Here is a 26,965-nt window from a genome sequence, read left to right on the forward strand (position 1 = left end):
ACTAAATTATCATATTAACCGATTGTGAAAATATTCCAGACACATTTATTATGCTTTCTTTCTTAAGACACGGTGAGTCCACAGATCAGCAATTTACTGTTGGGAATATCACTCCTGGCCAGCAGGAGGTGGCGGAGAGCACCACAGCAAAGTTGTTAAGTATCACTTCCCTTCCCACAAACCCCAGTCATTCTTTTTGCCTCTCGTGCAAGGAGGAGGTGAAGTAATTAGGTGTATGTATAAGATTCTTCTATCAAGATTTTTTTTATTTTGAAGTCTGAACAAGTTTGCTCTGATCTTCCATCATAAACTGGGTTTAGCTGTATTCCACATTGGTCTCTTCAGTAGGGCTGTGGTAGCTTTTTAGCAGTTAGGAACTTGTAAAGTGTGCTTTGCTGCATTTTCCTGCCCTGGTATAGAAAGCCTGAGTAGGTTTACTCTGTCTTTTTTACAAAGGTCTCTGTGGGGAGTGGCATCCTCTCATACTTTGTGAGTCGTTTGTCTGCCGGACGACTAGAATGCAGGTAAGTTCCCTTTGTTCTTTTGGGGCTAGAAGGCTGGCACTGAAGGGGTTAAGGACCCTCTGCTGTTAAATGGGACAAATACTTTATGGAGGATTGTGGCAGTGGCAGGCACATTATGCATGAGACATGGAGACTTAGGGGTTATCTTCCTTCACAACAAGGAAGGAGTTAACTGTCGGTAGGGCTAAAATATAAAATTGAAGTATTTTTATACCTTATGGTTGTGTTGAAAGTGGCCACCCTATTAAGTTCCCTAGTTCGTCGGGAGAATGATATAGTGACTGTTAAGAGAGCGCAATTGGCGCCATTTTTAAGGGGCTACATAGTGTATTGCATCATGATGAAAACTGTGTGTGTTCCTGTGAATTTCCCTGCTCGGTCTTTAGTAGCACTTAAGGGAGCTGTGTGTGGGTGCCAGTGTACTGTTTAGTGAATTTTTACAAGCCCTCATATTAGAGGGAGATTAGTCGATGGAATGGAGCACCATTCCGTGCCGACTTTTGGCCATGCCTCCTTCACATTTTGGAGGTGGCTGAGCCCTTGTATTCTACTCCGCCACATTCTCTGACATGAGTTGTTGTTCTGCCTGCCTTTTAGTTGTTTTCTATGCCTATTGGAACGAAATGTCTGGAAGTGTGTGAGGGCTAACCCTTAAGAATATCCCTTCTTTGGCAGACAAACAGGGTTTAATCTACCCAAGTTTAAGTAAAGGAAAATGATTTAAATCTGAATATGATACGTTTTTTTACAGAAGCAGGCAGTGAAAGCAACTTAGGGACGAATGAGTTTTTTCTTCCCCTTAGCTTGGCAGCACGAGTTTGTTGTTTGCAGTGTTTTTTTTTTTTTTTTTTTTTTTACACATGTTTTGTCGAATAAAATGGTTCATTATTTTAACATATCAGGACTCTAATTTCTTATATAGGAGCTTTTTGTTCTGAACAGTGCTCTGTTGCTAAGATATAAACCTTTTAGATGAGGAACATATTAATTTTTATATAGGCTGTTCCTTTATTTAGAATAGAAGCCTACCTGTGAAAAGAATAGGCTTAAACTGTTTAAAATGTCTGTCAATCTGAGTCTTATGTCTCCAAGGATGATGCTGTTCAGGCAATGCCACAGCTTTCTCCTTTTATATCCCAAGCCTCTTTGTCGTCACATGCAGTGCCCTGCGGTTCCTCTAAATCTCCAGGAGGAGTATGTTTTGCTTACGGGGTTTGCAGCTCAGGTGTCTTCTGCGATATCTGCGGCTTGGCCCGTTTTTCCTTTCCTTCAGGAAAGATGCAAGAGGATTGTTTTATTTCGGATTGTAAGGTTTCTAATCCTCATCTACTACGCAGGTTGTCTCCCTCTTCGCTGTAGGAGAAGATTTCACTGGTAGGTCTCTGAGGGTGAAATCTCAGATTGGACAGTGTAATGCCTTCTTCTGATGCTGAAAGGGTAACCTTGCGTTTACTGCCTAACACCTTGTGTATTTTTAAGGAGGTTTTGACTACCTTGGACGACTCCGATATCTTGTCTCTGTCAACCCTAATTCTCTAGTAAATTTAATATTGCTAGGATTCCACTGTGGTCCAGACCATGCAAGGGGATTTTCCTTTTTCATAGAAATGGGAGAAGTCAGGGATTCCTTTTTCTCCATGTCTCCTGTCTTTTCTAAGATTCTTTCCTGTCGCTGGCCCCTTTAAATATCTTGGCACATGGTGCCAATAGTAGAAGGAGCTTTTCTACTCTGGCTAAGAGACTTCATTCAATTCCTATAAAGGATAGCTGCTCCTTTAAGGATACAATGGACAAGCTGAAAGCTTATTTGGCTGTTTGTATGACCGCTGGATCAAGTGCGACATCCTCTAGGTGCTTCGCTCTGTCTGATACCAATGGTAGAGACTTCTTATGAAGAGATCCAAGACGGAATTAAGGCTCTTAAGCTAGATAATTCTTCCTCTGTTTCCTTCATGTAAGTCATTTGCCTGGGAGCCGAGATGACTGGGTTTGTTGTAGTAGCCCTCTGGGCGGGTTTTTTTTTTCTGAGAGACAGCTTTTGGGCACACTCCTGATAAGGATAAGACCTTGTTGGTCCTGGTCTGGCAGAAATGTTTCTGACTTTGGTAAGGGGTTTCGCTATACTCCTAGCTAGAAACATATACCTTAAGTGTAGAATCCTACTGCTGAGTTTATATCAGCATAAAGGTGCTTGTCCCTGGTTCAGGATTGGATTAGTGGGGGACTGAACTTCTCTATCTTCTCTAAAATCGAGATGTCACAGTTAGGCTGTAATCATTGTATTTCGGAGTTCCTTATACCTTCCTCCCTGAGGCAGGTTTCACCTCTTATGTTTATCTGCAGACGAGATTGGAGAGAGGCATTTCTCTAGCATTGGAACTTTTAGTCTTAACTCTGAAAGTTCTCAGAGTACCATCCTCTGACAGGGAAATTAGTTGTTTCTTTCCCTTGGTCTAGGGGGTCAGTTCTTACAGACCTTTGACCCTATAGATGCATATCCTCATGTTTCTGAGATTTGTTTTTCTGAGCGTCTTTCAGTTGGTGGTTCCGTGGCCTTGCCTAGGCTCCCTGTTTTTGTCTTGGTCAGTGATCAAGTGTTGGGGAATGCCGGTGGTGGCGCCTTCTGGACGACTTCAGGCGCCATATTTTTAATGACAATTTCTCCTCCGGAGTTTTTTGTCTTGCCTCGTTTCCTTGGATGGTAAGTGAATCTGGAAAAGAGTTCCATCTACAGAGAAATGTTTTTTTAGGATCCATAATTACTATCTATGATAATCCTTTTACAGAGATTAAATATCTAAGACTCTCTTCTCTTGTCTTTCTCTAAGTTTTATTACTGGGCTTTAGTAAGTAATCGGATGGATCCCCTTGTTTGCTTCCATTTGAGAGCGCTGCAGTTTTGCATGCTTTCTCTATGGAAACGGGACCTTTCAGATTTGTCTTAGCAGATAGATCTAGTTTAATTGTCATGCAATTCTCCGTAGTGGTGTTCTCAGGAGCTTCTGTCTTAGGCCTCATGCTTCAGGACAGTGTTTTTCAACCAGTGTGCCGTGGCACACTAGTGTGCCGTGAGAGATCCTCAGGTGTGCCACGGCAGACTGACAACAGTGTGACATATTTTCTCCAACATAGGTGTGTCCGGTCCACGGCGTCATCCTTACTTGTGGGATATTCTCTTCCCCAACAGGAAATGGCAAAGAGCCCAGCAAAGCTGGTCACATGATCCCTCCTAGGCTCCGCCTACCCCAGTCATTCTCTTTGCCGTTGTACAGGCAACATCTCCACGGAGATGGCTTAGAGTTTTTTAGTGTTTAACTGTAGTTTTTATTATTCAATCAAGAGTTTGTTATTTTAAAATAGTGCTGGTATGTACTATTTACTCTGAAACAGAAAAGAGATGAAGATTTCTGTTTGTAAGAGGAAAATGATTTTAGCAACCGTTACTAAAATCGATGGCTGTTCCACACAGGACTGTTGAGAGGAATTAACTTCAGTTGGGGGAACAGTGAGCAGACTTTTGCTGCTTGAGGTATGACACATTCTAACAAGACGATGTAATGCTGGAAGCTGTCATTTTCCCTATGGGATCCGGTAAGCCATTTTTATTACAGAGTAAATAAGGGCTTCACAAGGGCTTGTTAAGACTGTAGACATTTTCTGGGCTAAATCGATTCATATATAACATATTTAGCCTTGAGGAATCATTTAATATGGGTATTTTTGTAAAATAATATCGGCAGGCACTGTTTTAGACACCTTATTCTCTAGGGGCTTTCCCTAATCATAGGCAGAGCCTCATTTTCGCGCCGGTATTGCGCACTTGTTTTTGAGAAGCATGACATGCAGTCGCATGTGTGAGGAGCTCTGATACATAAAAAAGACTTTCTGAAGGCGTCATTTGGTATCGTATTCCCCTTTGGGCTTGGTTGGGTCTCAGCAAAGCAGATACCAGGGACTGTAAAGGGGTTAAAGATAAAAACGGCTCCGTTATTTTAAGGGTTAAAGCTTCCAAATTTGGTGTGCAATACTTTTAAGGCTTTAAGACACTGTGGTGAAATTTTGGTGAATTTTGAACAATTCCTTCATACTTTTTCGCAATTGCAGTAATAAAGTGTGTTCAGTTTAAAATTTAAAGTGACAGTAACGGTTTTATTTTAAAACGTTTTTTGTACTTTGTTATCAAGTTTATGCCTGTTTAACATGTCTGAACTACCAGATAGACTGTGTTCTGAATGTGGGGAAGCCAAGGTTCCTTCTCATTTAAATAGATGTGATTTATGTGACACTGAAAATGATGCCCAAGATGATTCCTCAAGTGAGGGGAGTAAGCATGGTACTGCATCATTCCCTCCTTCGTCTACACCAGTCTTGCCCACTCAGGAGGCCCCTAGTACATCTAGCGCGCCAATACTCCTTACTATGCAACAATTAACGGCTGTAATGGATAATTCTATCAAAAACATTTTAGCCAAAATGCCCACTTATCAGCGTAAGCGTGACTGCTCTGTTTTAGATACTGAAGAGCATGAGGACGCTGATGATAATGGTTCTGATATGCCCCTACACCAGTCTGAGGGGGCCAGGGAGGTTTTGTCTGAGGGAGAAATTTCAGATTCAGGGAAAATTTCTCAACAAGCTGAACCCGATGTGATTACATTTAAATTTAAGTTGGAACATCTCCGCGCTCTGCTTAAGGAGGTGTTATCCACTCTGGATGATTGTGAGAATTTGATCATCCCAGAGAAACTATGTAAAATGGACAAGTTCCTAGAGGTCCCGGGGCCCCCAGAAGCTTTTCCTATACCCAAGCGGGTGGCGGACATTGTAAATAAAGAATGGGAAAGGCCCGGTATACCTTTCGTCCCTCCCCCCATATTTAAAAAATTGTTTCCCATGGTCGACCCCAGAAAGGACTTATGGCAGACAGTCCCCAAGGTCGAGGGGGCGGTTTCTACTTTAAACAAACGCACCACTATACCCATAGAAGATAGTTGTGCTTTCAAAGATCCTATGGATAAAAAATTAGAAGGTTTGCTTAAAAAGATGTTTGTTCAGCAAGGTTACCTTCTACAACCAATTTCATGCATTGTCCCTGTCACTACAGCCGCGTGTTTCTGGTTCGATGAGCTAGAAAAGGCGATCGATAGTGATTCTCCTCCTTATGAGGAGATTATGGACAGAATTCGTGCTCTCAAATTGGCTAATTCTTTCACCCTAGACGCCACTTTGCAATTGGCTAGGTTAGCAGCGAAAAATTCTGGGTTTGCTATTGTGGCGCGCAGAGCGCTTTGGTTGAAATCTTGGTCAGCGGATGCGTCTTCCAAGAACAAATTGCTTAACATTCCTTTCAAGGGGAAAACGCTGTTTGGCCCTGACTTGAAAGAGATTATCTCTGATATCACTGGGGGTAAGGGCCACGCCCTTCCTCAGGATAGGTCTTTCAAGGCCAAAAATAAACCTAATTTTCGTCCCTTTCGTAGAAACGGACCAGCCCCAAGTGCTACGTCCTCTAAGCAAGAGGGTAATACTTCTCAAGCCAAGCCAGCCTGGAGACCAATGCAAGGCTGGAACAAGGGAAAGCAGGCCAAGAAGCCTGCCACTGCTACCAAGACAGCATGAAATGTTGGCCCCCGATCCGGGACCGGATCTGGTGGGGGGCAGACTCTCTCTCTTCGCTCAGGCTTGGGCAAGAGATGTTCTGGATCCTTGGGCACTAGAAATAGTCTCCCAAGGTTATCTTCTGGAATTCAAGGGGCCTCCCCCAAGGGGGAGGTTCCACAGGTCTCAATTGTCTTCAAACCACATAAAGAGACAGGCATTCTTACATTGTGTAGAAGACCTGTTAAAAATGGGAGTGATTCATCCTGTTCCATTAGGAGAACAAGGGATGGGGTTCTACTCCAATCTGTTCGTAGTTCCCAAAAAAGAGGGAACGTTCAGACCAATCTTGGATCTCAAGATCCTAAACAAGTTTCTCAAGGTTCCATCGTTCAAAATGGAAACTATTCGAACAATTCTTCCTTCCATCCAGGAAGGTCAATTCATGACCACGGTGGATTTAAAGGATGCGTATCTACATATTCCTATCCACAAGGAACATCATCGGTTCCTAAGGTTCGCATTCCTGGACAAGCATTACCAGTTCGTGGCACTTCCTTTCGGATTAGCCACTGCTCCAAGGATTTTCACAAAGGTACTAGGGTCCCTCCTAGCGGTACTAAGACCAAGGGGCATTGCAGTAGTACCTTACTTGGACGACATTCTGATTCAAGCGTCGTCCCTTCCTCAAGCAAAGGCTCACACGGACATCGTCCTGGCCTTTCTCAGATCTCACGGATGGAAAGTGAACGTAGAAAAGAGTTCTCTATCTCCGTCAACAAGGGTTCCCTTCTTGGGAACAATAATAGACTCCTTAGAAATGAGGATTTTTCTGACAGAGGCCAGAAAAACAAAACTTCTAAACTCTTGTCAAACACTTCATTCCGTTCCTCTTCCTTCCATAGCGCAGTGCATGGAAGTAATAGGTTTGATGGTAGCGGCAATGGACATAGTTCCTTTTGCGCGCATTCATCTAAGACCATTACAACTGTGCATGCTCAGTCAGTGGAATGGGGACTATACAGACTTGTCTCCGACGATTCAAGTAAATCAGAGGACCAGAGACTCACTCCGTTGGTGGCTGTCCCTGGACAACCTGTCACAAGGGATGACCTTCCGCAGACCAGAGTGGGTCATTGTCACGACCGACGCCAGTCTGATGGGCTGGGGCGCGGTCTGGGGACCCCTGAAAGCTCAGGGTCTTTGGTCTCGGGAAGAATCTCTTCTACCGATAAATATTCTGGAACTGAGAGCGATATTCAATGCTCTCAAGGCTTGGCCTCAGCTAGCAAAGGCCAAGTTCATACGGTTTCAATCAGACAACATGACGACTGTTGCGTACATCAACCATCAGGGGGGAACAAGGAGTTCCCTGGCGATGGAAGAAGTGGCCAAAATCATTCAATGGGCGGAGACTCACTCCTGCCACCTGTCTGCAATCCACATTCCAGGAGTGGAAAATTGGGAAGCGGATTTTCTGAGTCGTCAGACATTACATCCGGGGGAGTGGGAACTCCATCCGGAAATCTTTGCCCAAATTACTCAATTGTGGGGCATTCCAGACATGGATCTGATGGCCTCTCGTCAGAACTTCAAGGTTCCTTGCTACGGGTCCAGATCCAGGGATCCCAAGGCGACTCTAGTAGATGCACTAGTAGCACCTTGGACCTTCAAACTAGCTTATGTATTCCCGCCGTTTCCTCTCATCCCCAGGCTGGTAGCCAGGATCAATCAGGAGAGGGCGTCGGTGATCTTGATAGCTCCTGCGTGGCCACGCAGGACTTGGTATGCAGATCTGGTGAATGTCATCTGCTCCACCATGGAAGCTACCTTTGAGACGAGACCTTCTTGTTCAAGGTCCGTTCGAACATCCGAATCTGGTCTCACTCCAGCTGACTGCTTGGAGATTGAACGCTTGATCTTATCAAAACGAGGGTTCTCAGATTCTGTTATTGATACTCTTGTTCAGGCCAGAAAGCCTGTAACTAGAAAAATTTACCACAAAATATGGAAAAAATATATCTGTTGGTGTGAATCTAAAGGATTCCCTTGGAACAAGGTAAAGATTCCTAAGATTCTATCCTTTCTTCAAGAAGGATTGGAGAAAGGATTATCGGCAAGTTCCTTGAAGGGACAGATTTCTGCCTTGTCTGTGTTACTTCACAAAAAGCTGGCAGCTGTGCCAGATGTTCAAGCCTTTGTTCAGGCTCTGGTTAGAATCAAGCCTGTTTACAAACCTTTGACTCCTCCTTGGAGTCTCAACTTAGTTCTTTCAGTTCTTCAGGGGGTTCCGTTTGAACCCTTGCATTCCGTTGATATTAAGTTATTATCTTGGAAAGTTTTGTTTTTGGTTGTAATTTCTTCTGCTAGAAGAGTTTCAGAATTATCTGCTCTGCAGTGTTCTCCTCCTTATCTGGTTTTCCATGCAGATAAGGTGGTTTTACGTACTAAACCTGGTTTTCTTCCGAAAGTTGTTTCTAACAAAAACATTAACCAGGAGATAGTCGTGCCTTCTTTGTGTCCGAACCAGTTTCAAAGAAGGAACGTTTGTTGCACAATTTGGATGATGTTCGCGCTCTAAAATTCTATTTAGATGCTACAAAGGATTTTAGACAAACATCTTCCTTGTTTGTTGTTTATTCTGGTAAAAGGAGAGGTCAAAAAGCAACTTCTACCTCTCTCTCTTTTTGGATTAAAAGCATCATCAGATTGGCTTATGAGACTGCCGGACGGCAGCCTCCTGAAAGAATCACAGCTCATTCCACTAGGGCTGTGGCTTCCACATGGGCCTTCAAGAACGAGGCTTCTGTTGATCAGATATGTAGGGCAGCGACTTGGTCTTCACTGCACACTTTTACCAAATTTTACAAGTTTGATACTTTTGCTTCTTCTGAGGCTATTTTTGGGAGAAAGGTTTTGCAAACCGTGGTGCCTTCCATTTAGGTGACCTGATTTGCTCCCTCCCTTCATCCGTGTCCTAAAGCTTTGGTATTGGTTCCCACAAGTAAGGATGACGCCGTGGACCGGACACACCTATGTTGGAGAAAACAGAATTTATGTTTACCTGATAAATTACTTTCTCCAACGGTGTGTCCGGTCCACGGCCCGCCCTGGTTTTTTAATCAGGTCTGATAATTTATTTTCTTTAACTACAGTCACCACGGTATCATATGGTTTCTCCTATGCAAATATTCCTCCTTTACGTCGGTCGAATGACTGGGGTAGGCGGAGCCTAGGAGGGATCATGTGACCAGCTTTGCTGGGCTCTTTGCCATTTCCTGTTGGGGAAGAGAATATCCCACAAGTAAGGATGACGCCGTGGACCGGACACACCGTTGGAGAAAGTAATTTATCAGGTAAACATAAATTCTGTTTTTTAAACTTTGCTTGTTTTTTACTCCCAGTGCCGGGGTAGTTTGTAGGAGGCATGGCATAACAGCACAATACATACAGTATGTGTGTGTTTGTGTGTATGTGTACATATATATGCTGTATTAGGCTACAATGTGTGATTTTTTTAAAATTTTGGGATGGTGGTGTGCCACGGGATTTTTTTATGTAAAAAAGTGTGCCACGGCAAAAAAAAAAAGGTTAAAAATCACTGCTTCAGGAGACTGTTTGGCTGGAGTGCCGTCTGGGACTCATTCCGGCACAAGGACTATGGACTCGAGAGGAGTCTGCTCTCCTCAACATTTTGGGGTTGAGAGCAGTTTTCATTGCTCTGATGACTTGGCCTCAGTTCTCCTTAAGCCAGGTTGTTAGGTTCCAGTCAGACAACATAACCTCAGTGGCTTACATCAACCACCAGGGAGGAAATCGGAGTTCCTCAGCCATGAAGGAGGTGTCACTGATCATCCAGTGGGCGGAGGCTCACAATTGCTGTCCATCTGCCATCCACATTCTAGGAGTGGATTATTGGGAAGCAGACTTCCTGAGCAGACAGACTTTCCATCCCAGGGAGTGTGAGCTCCATCCGGAAGCGTTCTCCAGGTTAACAACCACATTGGGATTACCAGAGTTGGATCTGATGGCGTTTCGTCAGAACACCAAGCTCCCAAGATTCAGCTCAAGGTCAAGAGATCCTCAAGCTTTTCTGATAGATGCTCTGGCAGTTCCTTGGAACTTCAGGTTGGCATATCTCTTCCTCCGTTTGCTCTCCTTCCGCGAGTCATCGCTCGCATCAAGCAGGAGAGAGCATCAGTGATTCTAATAGCTCCTGCGTGGTCTTGCAGGATCTGGTATGTTGATCTAATAGAGATGTCGTCTCGACCTCCATGGAGTGAGTCTGGAGGATATTCTTGGAGTAAGGTCGGAATACCAAGGATCTTATCTTTCTCCAACATAGGTGTGTCCGGTCCACGGCGTCATCCTTACTTGTGGGATATTCTCTTCCCCAACAGGAAATGGCAAAGAGCCCAGCAAAGCTGGTCACATGATCCCTCCTAGGCTCCGCCTACCCCAGTCATTCTCTTTGCCGTTGTACAGGCAACATCTCCACGGAGATGGCTTAGAGTTTTTTAGTGTTTAACTGTAGTTTTTATTATTCAATCAAGAGTTTGTTATTTTGAAATAGTGCTGGTATGTACTATTTACTCAGAAACAGAAAAGAGATGAAGATTTCTGTTTGTATGAGGAAAATGATTTTAGCAACCGTCACTAAAATCCATGGCTGTTCCACACAGGACTGTTGAGAGCAATTAACTTCAGTTGGGGGAACAGTGAGCAGTCTCTTGCTGCTTGAGGTATGACACATTCTAACAAGACGATGTAATGCTGGAAGCTGTCATTTTCCCTCTGGGATCCGGTAAGCCATGTTTATTACGATTGTAAATAAGGGCTTCAAAAAGGGCTTATTAAGACTGTAGACTTTTTTTGGGCTAAATCGATTGATTATTAACACATATTTAGCCTTGAGGAATCATTTTATCTGGGTATTTTGATATAATAATATCGGCAGGCACTGTTTTAGACACCTTATTCTTTAGGGGCTTTCCCAAAGCATAGGCAGAGCCTCATTTTCGCGCCGGTGTTGCGCACTTGTTTTTGAGAGGCATGGCATGCAGTCGCATGTGAGAGGAGCTCTGATACTTAGAAAAGACTTTCTGAAGGCGTCATTTGGTATCGTATTCCCCTTGGGGCTTGGTTGGGTCTCAGCAAAGCAGATACCAGGGACTGTAAAGGGGTTAAAGTTCAAAACGGCTCCGGTTCCGTTATTTTAAGGGTTAAAGCTTCCAAATTTGGTGTGCAATACTTTTAAGGCTTTAAGACACTGTGGTGAAAATTTGGTGAATTTTGAACAATTCCTTCATGTTTTTTCGCATTTGCAGTAATAAAGTGTGTTCAGTTTAAAATTTAAAGTGACTGTAACGGTTTTATTTTAAAACGTTTTTTGTACTTGTTATCAAGTTTATGCCTGTTTAACATGTCTGAACTACCAGATAGACTGTGTTCTGAATGTGGGGAAGCCAGAATTCCTATTCATTTAAATAAATGTGATTTATGTGACAATGACAATGATGCCCAAGATGATTCCTCAAGTGAGGGGAGTAAGCATGGTACTGCATCATTCCCTCCTTCGTCTACACGAGTCTTGCCCACTCAGGAGGCCCCTAGTACATCTAGCGCGCCAATACTCCTTACTATGCAACAATTAACGGCTGTAATGGATAATTCTGTCAAAAACATTTTAGCCAAAATGAACACTTATCAGCGTAAGCGCGACTGCTCTGTTTTAGATACTGAAGAGCATGACGACGCTGATATTAATATTTCTGAAGGGCCCCTAACTCAGTCTGATGGGGCCAGGGAGGTTTTGTCTGAGGGAGAAATTACTGATTCAGGGAACATTTCTCAACAAGCTGAACCTGATGTGATTGCATTTAAATTTAAGTTGGAACATCTCCGCATTCTGCTTAAGGAGGTATTATCCACTCTGGATGATTGTGACAAGTTGGTCATCCCAGAGAAACTATGTAAAATGGACAAGTTCCTAGAGGTGCTGGGGCTCCCAGAAGCTTTTCCTATACCCAAGCGGGTGGCGGACATTGTTAATAAAGAATGGGAAAGGCCCGGTATTCCTTTCGTCCCTCCCCCCATATTTAAAAAATTGTTTCCTATGGTCGACCCCAGAAAGGACTTATGGCAGACAGTCCCCAAGGTCGAGGGAGCGGTTTCCACTTTAAACAAACGCACCACTATACCCATAGAGGATAGTTGTGCTTTCAAAGATCCTATGGATAAAAAATTAGAAGGTTTGCTTAAAAAGATGTTTGTTCAGCAGGGTTACCTTCTACAACCAATTTCATGCATTGTCCCTGTCGCTACAGCCGCATGTTTCTGGTTCGATGAGCTGATAAAGGCGGTCGACAGTGATTCTCCTCCTTATGAGGAGATTAGGGACAGAATCAATGCTCTCAAATTGGCTAATTCTTTCACCCTAGACGCCACTTTGCAATTGGCTAGGTTAGCGGCTAAGAATTCTGGGTTTGCTATTGTGGCGCGCAGAGCGCTTTGGTTGAAATCTTGGTCGGCTGATGCGTCTTCCAAGAACAAGCTACTTAACATTCCTTTCAAGGGGAAAACGCTGTTTGGCCCTGACTTGAAAGAGATTATCTCGGATATCACCGGGGGTAAGGGCCACGCCCTTCCTCAGGATCGGCCTTTCAAGGCAAAAAATAAACCTAATTTTCGTCCCTTTCGTAGAAACGGACCAGCCCAAAGTGCTACGTCCTCTAAGCAAGAGGGTAATACTTCTCAAGCCAAGCCAGCTTGGAGACCAATGCAAGGCTGGAACAAGGGAAAGCAGGCCAAGAAACCTGCCACTGCTACCAAGACAGCATGAAATGTTGGCCCCCGATCCGGGACCGGATCTGGTGGGGGGCAGACTCTCTCTCTTCGCTCAGGCTTGGGCAAGAGATGTTCTGGATCCTTGGGCGCTAGAAATAGTCTCCCAAGGTTATCTTCTGGAATTCAAGGGACTTCCCCCAAGGGGGAGGTTCCACAGGTCTCAGTTGTCTTCAGACCACATAAAAAGACAGGCATTCTTACATTGTGTAGAAGACCTGTTAAAAATGGGAGTGATTCATCCCGTTCCATTAAGAGAACAAGGGATGGGGTTCTACTCCAATCTGTTTATAGTTCCCAAAAAAGAGGGAACGTTCAGACCAATCTTAGATCTCAAGATCTTAAACAAGTTTCTCAAGGTTCCATCGTTCAAGATGGAAACCATTCGAACTATTCTTCCTTCCATCCAGGAAGGTCAATTCATGACCACAGTGGATTTAAAGGATGCGTATCTACATATTCCTATCCACAAGGAACATCATCGGTTCCTGAGGTTCGCATTCCTGGACAAACATTACCAGTTCGTGGCGCTTCCTTTCGGATTAGCCACTGCTCCAAGGATTTTCACAAAGGTACTAGGGTCCCTTCTAGCTGTGCTAAGACCAAGGGGCATTGCTGTAGTACCTTACTTGGACGACATTCTGATTCAAGCGTCGTCCCTTCCTCAAGCAAAGGCTCACACGGACATTGTCCTGGCCTTTCTCAGATCTCACGGATGGAAAGTGAACGTGGAAAAGAGTTCTCTATCTCCGTCAACAAGGGTTCCCTTCTTGGGAACAATAATAGACTCCTTAGAAATGAGGATTTTTCTGACAGAGGCCAGAAAAACAAAACTTCTAGACTCTTGTCGGATACTCCATTCCGTTCCTCTTCCTTCCATAGCTCAGTGCATGGAAGTGATCGGGTTGATGGTAGCGGCAATGGACATAGTTCCTTTTGCACGCATTCATCTAAGACCATTACAACTGTGCATGCTCAGTCAGTGGAATGGGGACTATACAGACTTGTCTCCGAAGATACAAGTAAATCAGAGGACCAGAGACTCACTCCGTTGGTGGCTGTCCCTGGACAACCTGTCACGAGGGATGACATTCCGCAGACCAGAGTGGGTCATTGTCACGACCGACGCCAGTCTGATGGGCTGGGGCGCGGTCTGGGGATCCCTGAAAGCTCAGGGTCTTTGGTCTCGGGAAGAATCTCTTCTACCGATAAATATTCTGGAACTGAGAGCGATATTCAATGCTCTCAAGGCTTGGCCTCAGCTAGCGAGGGCCAAGTTCATACGGTTTCAATCAGACAACATGACAACTGTTGCGTACATCAACCATCAGGGGGGAACAAGGAGTTCCCTGGCGATGGAAGAAGTGACCAAAATCATTCTATGGGCGGAGTCTCACTCCTGCCACCTGTCTGCTATCCACATCCCAGGAGTGGAAAATTGGGAAGCGGATTTTCTGAGTCGTCAGACATTGCATCCGGGGGAGTGGGAACTCCATCCGGAAATCTTTGCCCAAGTCACTCAGCTGTGGGGCATTCCAGACATGGATCTGATGGCCTCTCGTCAGAACTTCAAAGTTCCTTGCTACGGGTCCAGATCCAGGGATCCCAAGGCGGCTCTAGTGGATGCACTAGTAGCACCTTGGACCTTCAAACTAGCTTATGTGTTCCCGCCGTTTCCTCTCATCCCCAGGCTGGTAGCCAGGATCAATCAGGAGAGGGCGTCGGTGATCTTGATAGCTCCTGCGTGGCCACGCAGGACTTGGTACGCAGATCTGGTGAATATGTCATCGGCTCCTCCTTGGAAGCTACCTTTGAGACGAGACCTTCTTGTTCAGGGTCCGTTCGAACATCCGAATCTGGTTTCACTCCAGCTGACTGCTTGGAGATTGAACGCTTGATCTTATCGAAGCGAGGATTCTCAGATTCTGTTATCGATACTCTTGTTCAGGCCAGAAAGCCTGTAACTAGAAAGATTTACCACAAAATTTGGAAAAAATATATCTGTTGGTGTGAATCTAAAGGATTCCCTTGGGACAAGGTTAAGATTCCTAGGATTCTATCCTTCCTTCAAGAAGGATTGGAAAAAGGATTATCTGCAAGTTCCCTGAAGGGACAGATTTCTGCCTTGTCTGTGTTACTTCACAAAAAGCTGGCCGCTGTGCCAGATGTTCAAGCCTTTGTTCAGGCTCTGGTTAGAATTAAGCCTGTTTACAAACCTTTGACTCCTCCTTGGAGTCTCAATTTAGTTCTTTCAGTTCTTCAGGGGGTTCCGTTTGAACCCTTGCATTCCGTTGATATTAAGTTATTATCTTGGAAAGTTTTGTTTTTAGTTGCAATTTCTTCTGCTAGAAGAGTTTCAGAATTATCTGCTCTGCAGTGTTCTCCTCCTTATCTGGTGTTCCATGCAGATAAGGTGGTTTTACGTACTAAACCTGGTTTTCTTCCAAAAGTTGTTTCTAACAAAAACATTAACCAGGAGATTATCGTACCTTCTCTGTGTCCGACACCAGTTTCAAAGAAGGAACGTTTGTTGCACAATTTGGATGTTGTTCGCGCTCTAAAATTCTATTTAGATGCTACAAAGGATTTTAGACAAACATCTTCCTTGTTTGTTGTTTATTCCGGTAAAAGGAGAGGTCAAAAAGCAACTTCTACCTCTCTCTCTTTTTGGATTAAAAGCATCATCAGATTGGCTTACGAGACTGCCGGACGGCAGCCTCCCGAAAGAATCACAGCTCATTCCACTAGGGCTGTGGCTTCCACATGGGCCTTCAAGAACGAGGCTTCTGTTGATCAGATATGTAGGGCAGCGACTTGGTCTTCACTGCACACTTTTACCAAATTTTACAAGTTTGATACTTTTGCTTCTTCTGAGGCTATTTTTGGGAGAAAGGTTTTGCAAGCCGTGGTGCCTTCCATTTAGGTGACCTGATTTGCTCCCTCCCTTCATCCGTGTCCTAAAGCTTTGGTATTGGTTCCCACAAGTAAGGATGACGCCGTGGACCGGACACACCTATGTTGGAGAAAACAGAATTTATGTTTACCTTATAAATTACTTTCTCCAACGGTGTGCCCGGTCCACGGCCCGCCCTGGTTTTTTTAATCAGGTCTGATAATTTATTTTCTTTAACTACAGTCACCACGGTACCATATGGTTTCTCCTATGCAAATATTCCTCCTTAACGTCGGTCGAATGACTGGGGTAGGCGGAGCCTAGGAGGGATCATGTGACCAGCTTTGCTGGGCTCTTTGCCATTTCCTGTTGGGGAAGAGAATATCCCACAAGTAAGGATGACGCCGTGGACCGGACACACCGTTGGAGAAAGTAATTTATCAGGTAAACATAAATTCTGTTTTTCTCCTGGAAGTCCTTGAGAAGAGGCTATCTGTCAGTACCCTCAGGGTCATACTTCCGCTTTATCCAAGCGTCTGGCAGACATGCCGTATGTTCAATCCTTTTGCCAGGCCCTGGTCAGAATCAGGCCTGTATTTAAATCGGTTACGCCTCCTTGGAGCCTTAACCTTGTTCTTAAAGTTTTACAACAGGCTCCGTTTGAGCTTATGCAATACATAGATATTAAGTTATTATCTTGGAAGGTTTTGTTTCTTTCTGCTTTTTCTTCTTCTTGGAGGGTTTCTGAACTGTGCAGTGTGATCTCCTTATCTCATATTTCATGCAGATAATGCAGTTCTCCGTACCAAGTTTTGGTTTTCTTCCTTAAGTTGTTTTGGACAGAAATATTTATCAGGAGATTGTGGGCCTACCCCACACTGCTCTGAATGCAATCGATCCCGTCTGATCTCGGAAGGTAAGCAATGTCAGGCCCGGTCAGTACCCGGATGGGGACCGCCTGGGAACACTGGGTGCGGTATTCCCTCTCTCTGTTTGATTCCTTCTCATAAAGAACGTTTGTTGCACAACTTAGACATTAAACGGACTTCTAAATTCTATCTGCAGGCTACGAAGGACTTTCCTCAGGCTTCTGCATTTTTGTTTACCTTTCTGGGTAGCGTAAGGACCCAGAAAGCTCCTGCTAGTTCTTTCTCTATGGTTGAGAAGTGTTATTCGTACATCTTATGAGACTGCTGGACAACAGCCTCCTGAGAGAATTACAGCTCTCTCCACTAGGGCGGTGTCTTCTTCTTGGGCCTTTAAGAATGAGGCCTATGTAGAACACATTTGCAAGGCTGCGTCTTGCTCTTCGTTGCACACTTTTTTTCAAAATTCTATAAATGTGATTATTTTGCTTCGGCTGACCTTTGGGGAAAAAGGTTCTGCAGGCAGTGGTGCCTTCTGTTTAGGTTACCTGTCTTGCCCTCCCTGATCATCTGTGTCCTCTAGCTTGGGTATTCCCAACAGTAATTGCTGATCTGTGGACTCACTGTGTCTTAAGAAAGAAAACTAAATTTATGCTTACCTGATAAATTCATTTCTTTCTTGACACGGTGAGTCCATGGCCCTCCTTGTTTTCAGACAGGTGTTTTTATATAAACTTCAGGCACCTCTGCTCCTTGTGTTATTTCCTTTCTCTCCTTTTTCCTTCGGTCGAATGACTGGGGGTTGTGAGAAAGGAAGTGATACTTTTAACAGCTTTGCTGTGGTGCTCTTTGCCTCCTCCTGCTCGCCAGGAGTGATGTTCCCAACAGTAATTGCTGATCCGTGGACTCACCATGTCAAGAAAGAAATTAATTTATCGGGTAAGCATACATTTTGTTTTTCTGCAATTTATTTTTCATTGGCTAAACCATATTTTGATGCACTAGTTTTATGATCTGCATGATAAATGACTATTGTTTATTATATTGATCATTTTTTCTTTTCTGTTTTAGGTATACAACACATATACATCCCTATGTTTTTCTCTTGAAAGCTTCCAGAGTTGTCTCTAGGATACTTGTAGAGGGCAAAGTCCATAATATCAACGCAGTCAATAGTTGTCAAATAATCACAAATTGGCTATCCTACCAGGGACATGGCCAGCAAGAGGAAATCAACCACACCTTGTATGGTGAGAGCCTCTGATGTTATTGAACAGGATGATCCTGAAATAAATGTTGGAAGAGAGGATTGTACACCAAGTCCAGTTAATAACGATGAGTGGGCATTGGAGAAGGAAAGGTTTTCTAAGGATGTTGACATGGTGGAAGACAAACCTCCATCTGAAAATCAATCCAAGAAACTTCAAGGGGGATATGAATGCAAATACTGTCCTTATGTAACACAAAATCTAAATGAATTTACTGAGCATGTGGATATGCAACACCCAAATGTAATTCTCAATCCCCTTTATGTATGTGCTGAATGTAATTTTACAACCAAAAAATATGATTCTTTATCTGACCACAATTCAAAATATCACCCAGGAGAGAGCAACTTTAAATTGAAGTTGATGAAGCGCAATAATCAAACTATTCTAGAGCAATCCATTGAGAGTAATCATGATGTCAGTGGTACGCAAGAACATTTTGAGAGCGATGAGAATTCATCTGGGATTTCAGTCAGTAAAATGCCAATCATGAAATTAGGGAAGGCCAAATCTGATGTGAAAAAAGTGTTAAGAAAAGCAGATGATGGTCTAATGGAAAATAAGTTTGAAGGGAATGCTGCTATTTCTGAAACTAATGGTATTTCAAATGATATTCGTCAGGATAGTTTAACTCATGTTATGCCTTCTGTCCAACTTCCACCCAATATTAACCTTCTTCCAAAAGTTCCAGTTCCAATGAACAGCAATAAATATAACTCTGCTTTAGACACAAATACAACTTTGATCAACTCCTTCAACAAATTTCCTTATCCAACTCAGGCTGAGTTGTCCTGGTTAACTGCAGCTTCTAAACACCCAGAAGAGCAAATACGAATTTGGTTTGCAACTCAGAGATTGAAACATGGTATAAGTTGGTCCCCAGAAGAAGTAGAAGAGGCAAGAAAGAAAATGTTTAATGGTACAATACAGTCTGTTCCTCAAACCATCACTGTTTTGCCAGGTCCTCTGACAACTACAGCTAAAGTTTCTCAGCCTGTTATTCAGACTGCTGTACCATGTCAGATTCTCGGCCAAACTGGTCTTGTATTAACTCAGGTGACAAACACGTCTGCCGTTACTGTCCCTCAAGTTTCAGCTAATGTTGGTAATATTACTAGGCATATACAGAAACGGCCCTTATCGAGCCCAAAAGAGGGTCCAGAACCAAAACGCCATAATACTTCACAGACTCCACCAGTTCTACCCAAGTCAAATATACCAATTACTCCTCCAAGTGAACGTAAAAAAACCAAGCAGCAAATTGCTTTGCTGAAAGCTAGTTTTGTAGTAAGCCAATTTCCAGATGACACAGAAATCTATAGGTTAATAGATGCCACTGGACTTTCAAGGGGTGAAATTAAAAAGTGGTTTAGTGACCATAGATATAGAAGCCAGAGAGGTATTGTTCATATCACAAGCGAGTCTATAGCTAGGGACAGAGTAACTGTAGATCGATCTGGGCGTCCTTACCATGTATACCGGGAACATACCCCACAAAAGCTTACAGAGACAACAGAGGAGCAGCTTAGATGTCTTGAAAATAGCTTTCTAAAAAATTCATTTCCAACGCAAAACGAAATGGATCGCATACGTGCAGAAACCAAATTGAATAAGAAAGAAATTGACTTGTGGTTTTCAGAAAGAAGAAAAATTAGGGACTCCATGGAGCAAGCAGTTTTGGATTCTATGGGTGCAGAAAAGACAAATGAGATAGGACTTGTAAATGGTGCTGTATCACAAGCTGGGCATTTATCTAGTCATTGGCCACAGCCAACACCATACAAATCTAAGCAAGAGCAGCTTCATTTGCTCAAAAGTACTTTTGCAAGAACCCAGTGGCCATCTCCATTCGAATATGACCATCTGGCTCAACAGACTGGACTTGTTAGGACTGAGATTGTAAAGTGGTTTAAGGATAACAGGTGTGTTCTTCGAACAGGCAGTTTAAGGTGGATGGACCAATATAGGAAACATTATGAACGCTCACTGGAGGAGAGAAAAAAGTTTATTAAGATGGTTGCTGCTACCAAGGTAGGCAAAGAAATTCTTAGAAGATATTTCCAGGAGTACAGCCAACTACATGAAGAGGATATGGACCTTCTTGTTACAAAGTCTAAATTGACTTTTGATCAAGTAAAAGCTTATTTTGCAGAGATGCAGCAGCAGGCAACACTAGATCAGCTAGAAGATAGTGGTCAAGATGATGACATTATTACAGTAAATGATTCTTCTGACAAGGACTGGGTCAAAGAGGAACCTGGAGATGAAGAAGCCATCTCAGATGGAGACAGCTGGGGTCAGGTTATACAAGACTCTCAAGAAGAAACAACTGATAATTTATAGGAAGGTAATATAGCTATATTTATAACCACTTATTAATCCTATCCATGACCATTACATATTTCTATCTGCCAAGCAAAACAGTTGAAAGGGTTAATAGCAACAGGGCTCTGGTTAGAGTATTCCTATTCTCTAAAAGAGCATAATACAATAATCGCCTACAAATCCTCTCTACGTCTACAAGATACCTTTTGCCAAATATAAGAATTAAGTGATAGGTGTTAAAAATTAGACCTTAATAAATAAAATTGGTAAAAATTATATTGCAAGTTAATCTCTATATTGATATGTGTTAACACACTGTTAAATACTTCCAGATTTGTTCTGTCCGAAACTAATAAAGCTTCTTTAGGGCCTGGTGATCAAAAGCTGGAGAGAAATTACGCAAAATATTCATTGCCATTGTTGTTTTTCTTTTATATTGTGGTGAGAGTCCAAAATCCATTACACCTGGGATTCAATTCCTGGTCATTTGGAGAAGGCAAGATTCCCATACTTCCAAGAGCACCTTATCCCTCCCACCTCACTCTGGTATGTCTTATCTTTGCCGTATAGAATGAAGGGGTGGAAATTAGGTTGCTCCATTAACTTTGTTTGATATGGATCTTCAGATTGATTTCAGGCCCATTTTCCCCCTCAGATAGCTGCTACTGAGAGACAGAGGGGAGATTAGATTATTGGTAGTGAAAGAATTACTCCCATTGAAGGAGTTAGTCACAAGCCTGCCACAGGTATCGCGGGGACTATTCCCTTAGCCCCCCCTCCTGTTGGGTCATTGATATACTCCATAAATAGATCCTCTGCTGTAATGCGCTCGGCACTGGATGGTCTTGCTACTGGAATCAGCACAGGTACATTTTTTCATGATGCATCATAGCCATGGGGACACATTTTATTAGACATTTTCAAATTTACCACATTCACACTAGCATTTTCTTTCATGTAATTAGCAAGAGTCCATGAGCTAGTGACGTATGGGATATACATTCCTACCAGGAGGGGCAAAGTTTCCCAAATCTCAAAATGCCTACAAATACACCCCTCACCACACCCACAAATCAGTTTTACAAACTTTGCCTCCTATGGAGGTGGTGAAGTAAGTTTGTGCTAGATTCTACGTTGATATGCGCTCCGCAGCAGGTTGGAGCCCGGTTTTCCTCTCAGCGTGCAGTGAATGTCAGAGGGATGTGAGGAGAGTATTGCCTATTTGAATGCAGTGATCTCCTTCTACGGGGTCTATTTCATAGGTTCTCTGTTATCGGTCGTAGAGATTCATCTCTTACCTCCCTTTTCAGATCGACGATATACTCTTATATATACCATTTCCTCTACTGATTCTCGTTTCAGTACTGGTTTGGCTTTCTACTACATGTAGATGAGTGTCCTGGGGTAAGTAAGTCTTATTTTCTGTGACACTCTAAGCTATGGTTGGGCACTTTATATAAAGTTCTAAATATATGTATTCAAACATTTATTTGCCTTGACTCAGGATGTTCAACATTCCTTATTTCAGACAGTCAGTTTCATATTTGGGATAATGCATATGAATAATTCATTTTTTTCTTACCTTAAAAATTTTACTTTCCCTGTGGGCTGTTAGGCTCGCGGGGGCTGAAAATGCTTCATTTTATTGCGTCATTCTTGGCGCGGACTTTTTTGTTGCAAAAAATATTTTCTGTTTCCGGCGTCATACGTGTCGCCGGAAGTTGCGTCATTTTTTACGTTCTTTTGCGCCAAAAGTGTCGGCGTTCTGGATGTGGCGTCATTTTTGGCGCCAAAAGCATTTAGGCGCCAAATAATGTGGGCGTCTTTTTTGGCGCTAAAAAATATGGGCGTCACTTTTGTCTCCGCATTATTTAAGTCTCATTATTTTTTGCTTCTGGTTGCTAGAAGCTTATTCACTGGCATTTTGTTTCCCATTCCTGAAACTGTCATTTAAGGAATTTGATCAATTTTGCTTTATATGTTGTTTTTTCTATTACATATTGCAAGATGTCCCACGTTGAAGCTGAGTCAGAAGATACTTCTGGAAAATCGCTGCCGGGTGCTGGAGCTACCAAAGCTAAGTGTATCTGCTGTAAACTTTTGGTATCTGTTCCTCCAGCTGTTGTTTGTACTGTTTGTCATGACAAACTTGTTAATGCAGATAATATTTCCTTTAGTACTGTTACATTACCTGTTGCTGTTCCGTCAACATCTAATATTCAGAGTGTTCCTGATAACATAAGAGATTTTGTTTCTAAATCCATTAAGAAGGCTATGTCTGTTATTCCTCCTTCTAGTAAACGTAAAAAGTCTTTTAAAACTTCTCATTTTTCAGATGAATTTTTAAATGAACATCATCATTCTGATACTGATATTGGTTCTTCTGATTCAGAGGATTCTGTCTCAGAGGTTGATGCTGATAAATCTTCATATTTATTTAAAATGGAATTTATTCGTTCTTTACTTAAAGAAGTCCTAATTGCATTAGAAATTGAGGATTCTAGTCCTCTTGATACTAAATCTAAACGTTTAGATAAGGTTTTTAAATCTCCTGTAGTTATTCCAGAAGTATTTCCTGTCCCTGGTGCTATTTCTGAAGTAATTTCCAGGGAATGGAATAATTTGGGTAATTTATTTACTCCTTCTAAACGTTTTAAGCAATTCTATCCTGTGCCATCTGACAGATTAGAATTTTGGGACAAAATCCCTAAGGTTGATGGGGCTGTCTCTACTCTTGCTAAGCGTACTACTATTCCTACGGCAGATGGTACTTCCTTTAAGGATCCTTTAGATACGAAAATTGAATCCTTTCTAAGAAAAGCTTACTTGTGTTCAGGTAATCTTCTTAGACCTGCTATATCTTTAGCGGATGTTGCTGCAGCTTCAACTTTTTGGTTAGAAGCTTTAGCGCAACAAGTAACAGATCATAATTCTCATAGCATTATTATTCTTCTTCAACATGCTAATAATTTTATTTGTGATGCCATCTTTGATATCATTAGAGTTGATGTCAGGTATATGTCTCTAGCTATCTTAGCTAGAAGAGCTTTATGGCTTAAAACTTGGAATGCTGATATGTCTTCTAAGTCTACTCTGCTTTCCCTTTCTTTCCAGGGTAATAAATTGTTTGGTTCTCAGTTGGATTCTATTATCTCAACTGTTACTGGAGGGAAAGGAACTTTTTTACCACAGGATAAAATATCTAAAGGTAAATTTAGGTCTAATAATCGTTTTCGTTCCTTTCGTCACAACAAGGAACAAAAGCCTGATCCTTCATCCTCAGGAGCGGTATCAGTTTGGAAACCATCTCCAGTCTGGAATAAATCCAAGCCTTTTAGAAAACCAAAACCAGCTCCCAAGTCCACATGAAGGTGCGGCCCTCATTCCAGCTCAGCTGGTAGGGGGCATATTACGTTTTTTCAAAGAAATTTGGATCAATTCCGTTCACAATCTTTGGATTCAGAACATTGTTTCAGAAGGGTACAGAATTGGCTTCAAGATAAGGCCTCCTGCAAAGAGATTTTTTCTTTCCCGTGTCCCAGTAAACCCAGCGAAGGCTCAAGCATTTCTGAAATGTGTTTCAGATCTAGAGTTGGCTGGAGTAATTATGCCAGTTCCAGTTCTGGAACAGGGACTGGGGTTTTATTCAAATCTCTTCATTGTACCAAAGAAGGAGAATTCCTTCAGACCAGTTCTGGATCTAAAAATATTGAATCGTTATGTAAGGATACCAACATTCAAGATGGTAACTATAAGGACTATCCTGCCTTTTGTTCAGCCAAGAGCATTATATGTCCACAATAGATTTACAGGATGCATATCTGCATATTCCGATTCATCCAGATCATTTTCAGTTTTTTTCATTTAATCTTTATTTTGGGTGTGGATTATTTTTCAGCGGAATTGGCTGTCTTTATTTTATCCCTCCCTCTCTAGTGACTCTTGCGTGGAAAGATCCACATCTTGGGTAGTCATTATCCCATACGTCACTAGCTCATGGACTCTTGCTAATTACATGAAAGAAAATATAATTTATGTAAGAACTTACCTGATAAATTCATTTCTTTCATATTAGCAAGAGTCCATGAGGCCCACCCTTTTTTGTGGTGGTTATGATTTTTTTGTATAAAGCACAATTATTCCAATTCCTTATTTTTTATGCTTTCGCACTTTTTTCTTATCACCCCACTTCTTGGCTATTCGTTAAACTGATTTGTGGGTGTGGTGAGGGGTGTATTTGTAGGCATTTTGAGGTTTGGGAAACTTTGCCCCTCCTGGTAGGAATGTATATCCCATACGTCCTAGCTCATGGACTCTTGCTAATATGAAAGAAATGAATTTATCAGGTAAGTTCTTACATAAATTATGTTTTTGTCAGTTTAGTTTGGGTGTGGGGTATGTAAACTTGGTTATATTACTTGAATAACAGCGCTTCAACTTTCAGTTAGCATGCTCCCTTATCTGTATAGTGCTTGCCGGCTTCTTTGCATAGATGCGCTCCCATATCAGATTAGTGTGCTATATACCTCTATAGGTTTTTACTTAGGCAGTTAGTTGGAAGCGTGGTTCTTAATTTCTTCATGCACGCTAAAACCCACTTTTTTTTCTGTGCAGTTAGCACTTCTGAGGGCTTCTAATCTCTACAGCTGCAGTGTTACTTCTTTTTTTCTGTATATTCTGTGAGAAGCGGTAAGATTGCTAAAGTTTCAAGAGACAGTGTATGATGTTTAGATTTATTCTTTGGGATTTTGGCGTGTGTATATAAAATAAAAGGGTTCTTTATTATAATTCTCGCTACTGTTTCTCCTTGTTACATACACACACTCTAAATTTATGTATCATTTGGGGTAATTTTTTTGTCTGTCCATTTTCCTGTGACAGCTTATAACTGTCCCCACTTCACGGTAGATCCTCTGATCACTTATTTACTACATTTTAAGTTTGTTTTTGTTTTTCAAGCTTGTTGCTGTTACTGCACCAGCTCAGTTATGCAGATCATGTATGGATCACCTTATGTTTCTGAGATATTGTCAGCCATGCTTTCTCCAAGTAAACGCGAAAGGCTCTTTGAAAACAACCTACTGTTGATTTATCTAGCCATTCTGAATCCCTTAAGATCAGATCTGAAAAAATTTTTTTTGCTAAGAGGTGAAATTTTCACCTCTTAGCCAATAGCCGTGCGGTAAATCTGGCTTGGCACCCATGGGAGCCGGATTTACCGCACGGCTATGGCTAAGAGGTGAAAACGTCACCTCTTAGCAAAAAAAATTTTTTAGCTGTGGGCTGCTGTAGCAGCTAAGAAAGACAATCGATTGAAACAAATAAAGGAGCTTTCTACATGAAGTATCTTATACTTCATGAATGAAAGTCCCCTTTTATTTGTTTCAATAGTCAATCCTAGCATTTGTAAAACGCTAGGATTGACTTTCACTTTAAACTGGTTTTAATGTTCAAACCTTCTGTTAAAATTCCAGAGGTTTTTCCTGTTGTGCAGAGGTGATAACGGAGATTATTACAAAAGAGTAGTCCAAGCCTGGTCTTCTCATGATCTGCATTTAAAATGATATTTCTTTTAAAAACTGTTAGTGTAGAGATTTGGGAAATTATCCCAAAGGTGGATGGTGCCATCTGCAATTTAGCAAAACACACTACTATTACTTTGGAGGATAGTACTTCCTTTAAATTTCTGTCCATATGGTCTTTAGTCTTTTTTTGCAGAAAGGCTTTACTTCAAGCAGGTTATGTGTTTAAACCTGCTATCAGTATTGCTTGCATAGCATCAGCTTCTGCTTTTTGGTGTTATTTCTTTTACAAGATATGACGAGTCCATGGATTTCATCCTTGGGATTACGCCTCCTGTTCAGCAGGAAGTGGCAAAGAGCACCACAGCAGAGCTGTATAAATAGCTCCTCCCTTCCCTCCCCCCAGTCATTCTCTTTGCCTGTGTTATTGAGAGGAAGAGGTAAAGTGAGGTGTTAGTTTAGATTCTTCAATCAAGAAGTTTTTTTTATTTTAAAATGGTACCAGTGAGTACTTTTTTCCTCAGGGAGAAATCGTCGGTCTATAACTTCCCAAGAGGAGTGGAGACATTTTATTTTTCTGCCCTGATGTTGATGATCTTAGCAAATGTTATCTAAGATCCATGCTGGTTCCCACAGAGCAGTTGAAGGTAGTGTAAAGAAAGATCTTCAGTGTGGAGAACCGTGTCATGCTACAAGCAGCATTGAGGTATGTTCAGTCATTTGTTTCTTGGGAGACTTGATGCATCAGAACAGGCTGACATTATTCGCTATATGGGAGGGGTAATCAGTATGCACTATATGTGTGGAAATGGTGTACCTGGAATTCCCTTTATATTGATTGCTAAATATGTCTAATATCATTTGGGTATATTCAGTATGGGCTAACGCTGGGAGATGCGGTTGCTGGCTAAGGACTGTCATTATCATACATTAAACTGACCTGAGGGAGTGCAGTTTTTTTCATGCAGTTACGCTTTATATTTGAGCGACATGTTTGTTGTTGTTGTGTATGTAAGAGGGGCACATGGCTTTTCATATTTTAATAAGAACCAACGTGTTTTTTTTTTTTTTTTTGTTTTTTTTTTTTGCTACCCATGCAGGTCTCAGTAAGGCTAGAGTTACGCCC

The 26,965-nt window shown here is 42.2% G+C and overlaps 1 protein-coding gene across 1 annotated transcript in view; it reads left to right on the forward strand.

The window, feature by feature from the left end:
- The window catches only part of ZHX2 (zinc fingers and homeoboxes 2), a 213,971-nt gene that overhangs the window by 143,861 nt on the left and 43,145 nt on the right, over window positions 1-26,965 (forward strand). Inside the window, exon 3 of the mRNA XM_053715328.1 lies at window positions 17,796-20,339. Coding sequence (XP_053571303.1) covers window positions 17,939-20,335 — 2,397 coding nt within the window. The 5' untranslated portion in view covers window positions 17,796-17,938 and the 3' untranslated portion in view covers window positions 20,336-20,339. The remainder of the gene's footprint in view (window positions 1-17,795; window positions 20,340-26,965) is intronic.

The sequence above is a fragment of the Bombina bombina genome, chromosome 5 (genome assembly GCF_027579735.1).
Source record: "Bombina bombina isolate aBomBom1 chromosome 5, aBomBom1.pri, whole genome shotgun sequence".
In the NCBI taxonomy this organism is placed as follows: Eukaryota; Metazoa; Chordata; class Amphibia; order Anura; family Bombinatoridae; genus Bombina; species Bombina bombina.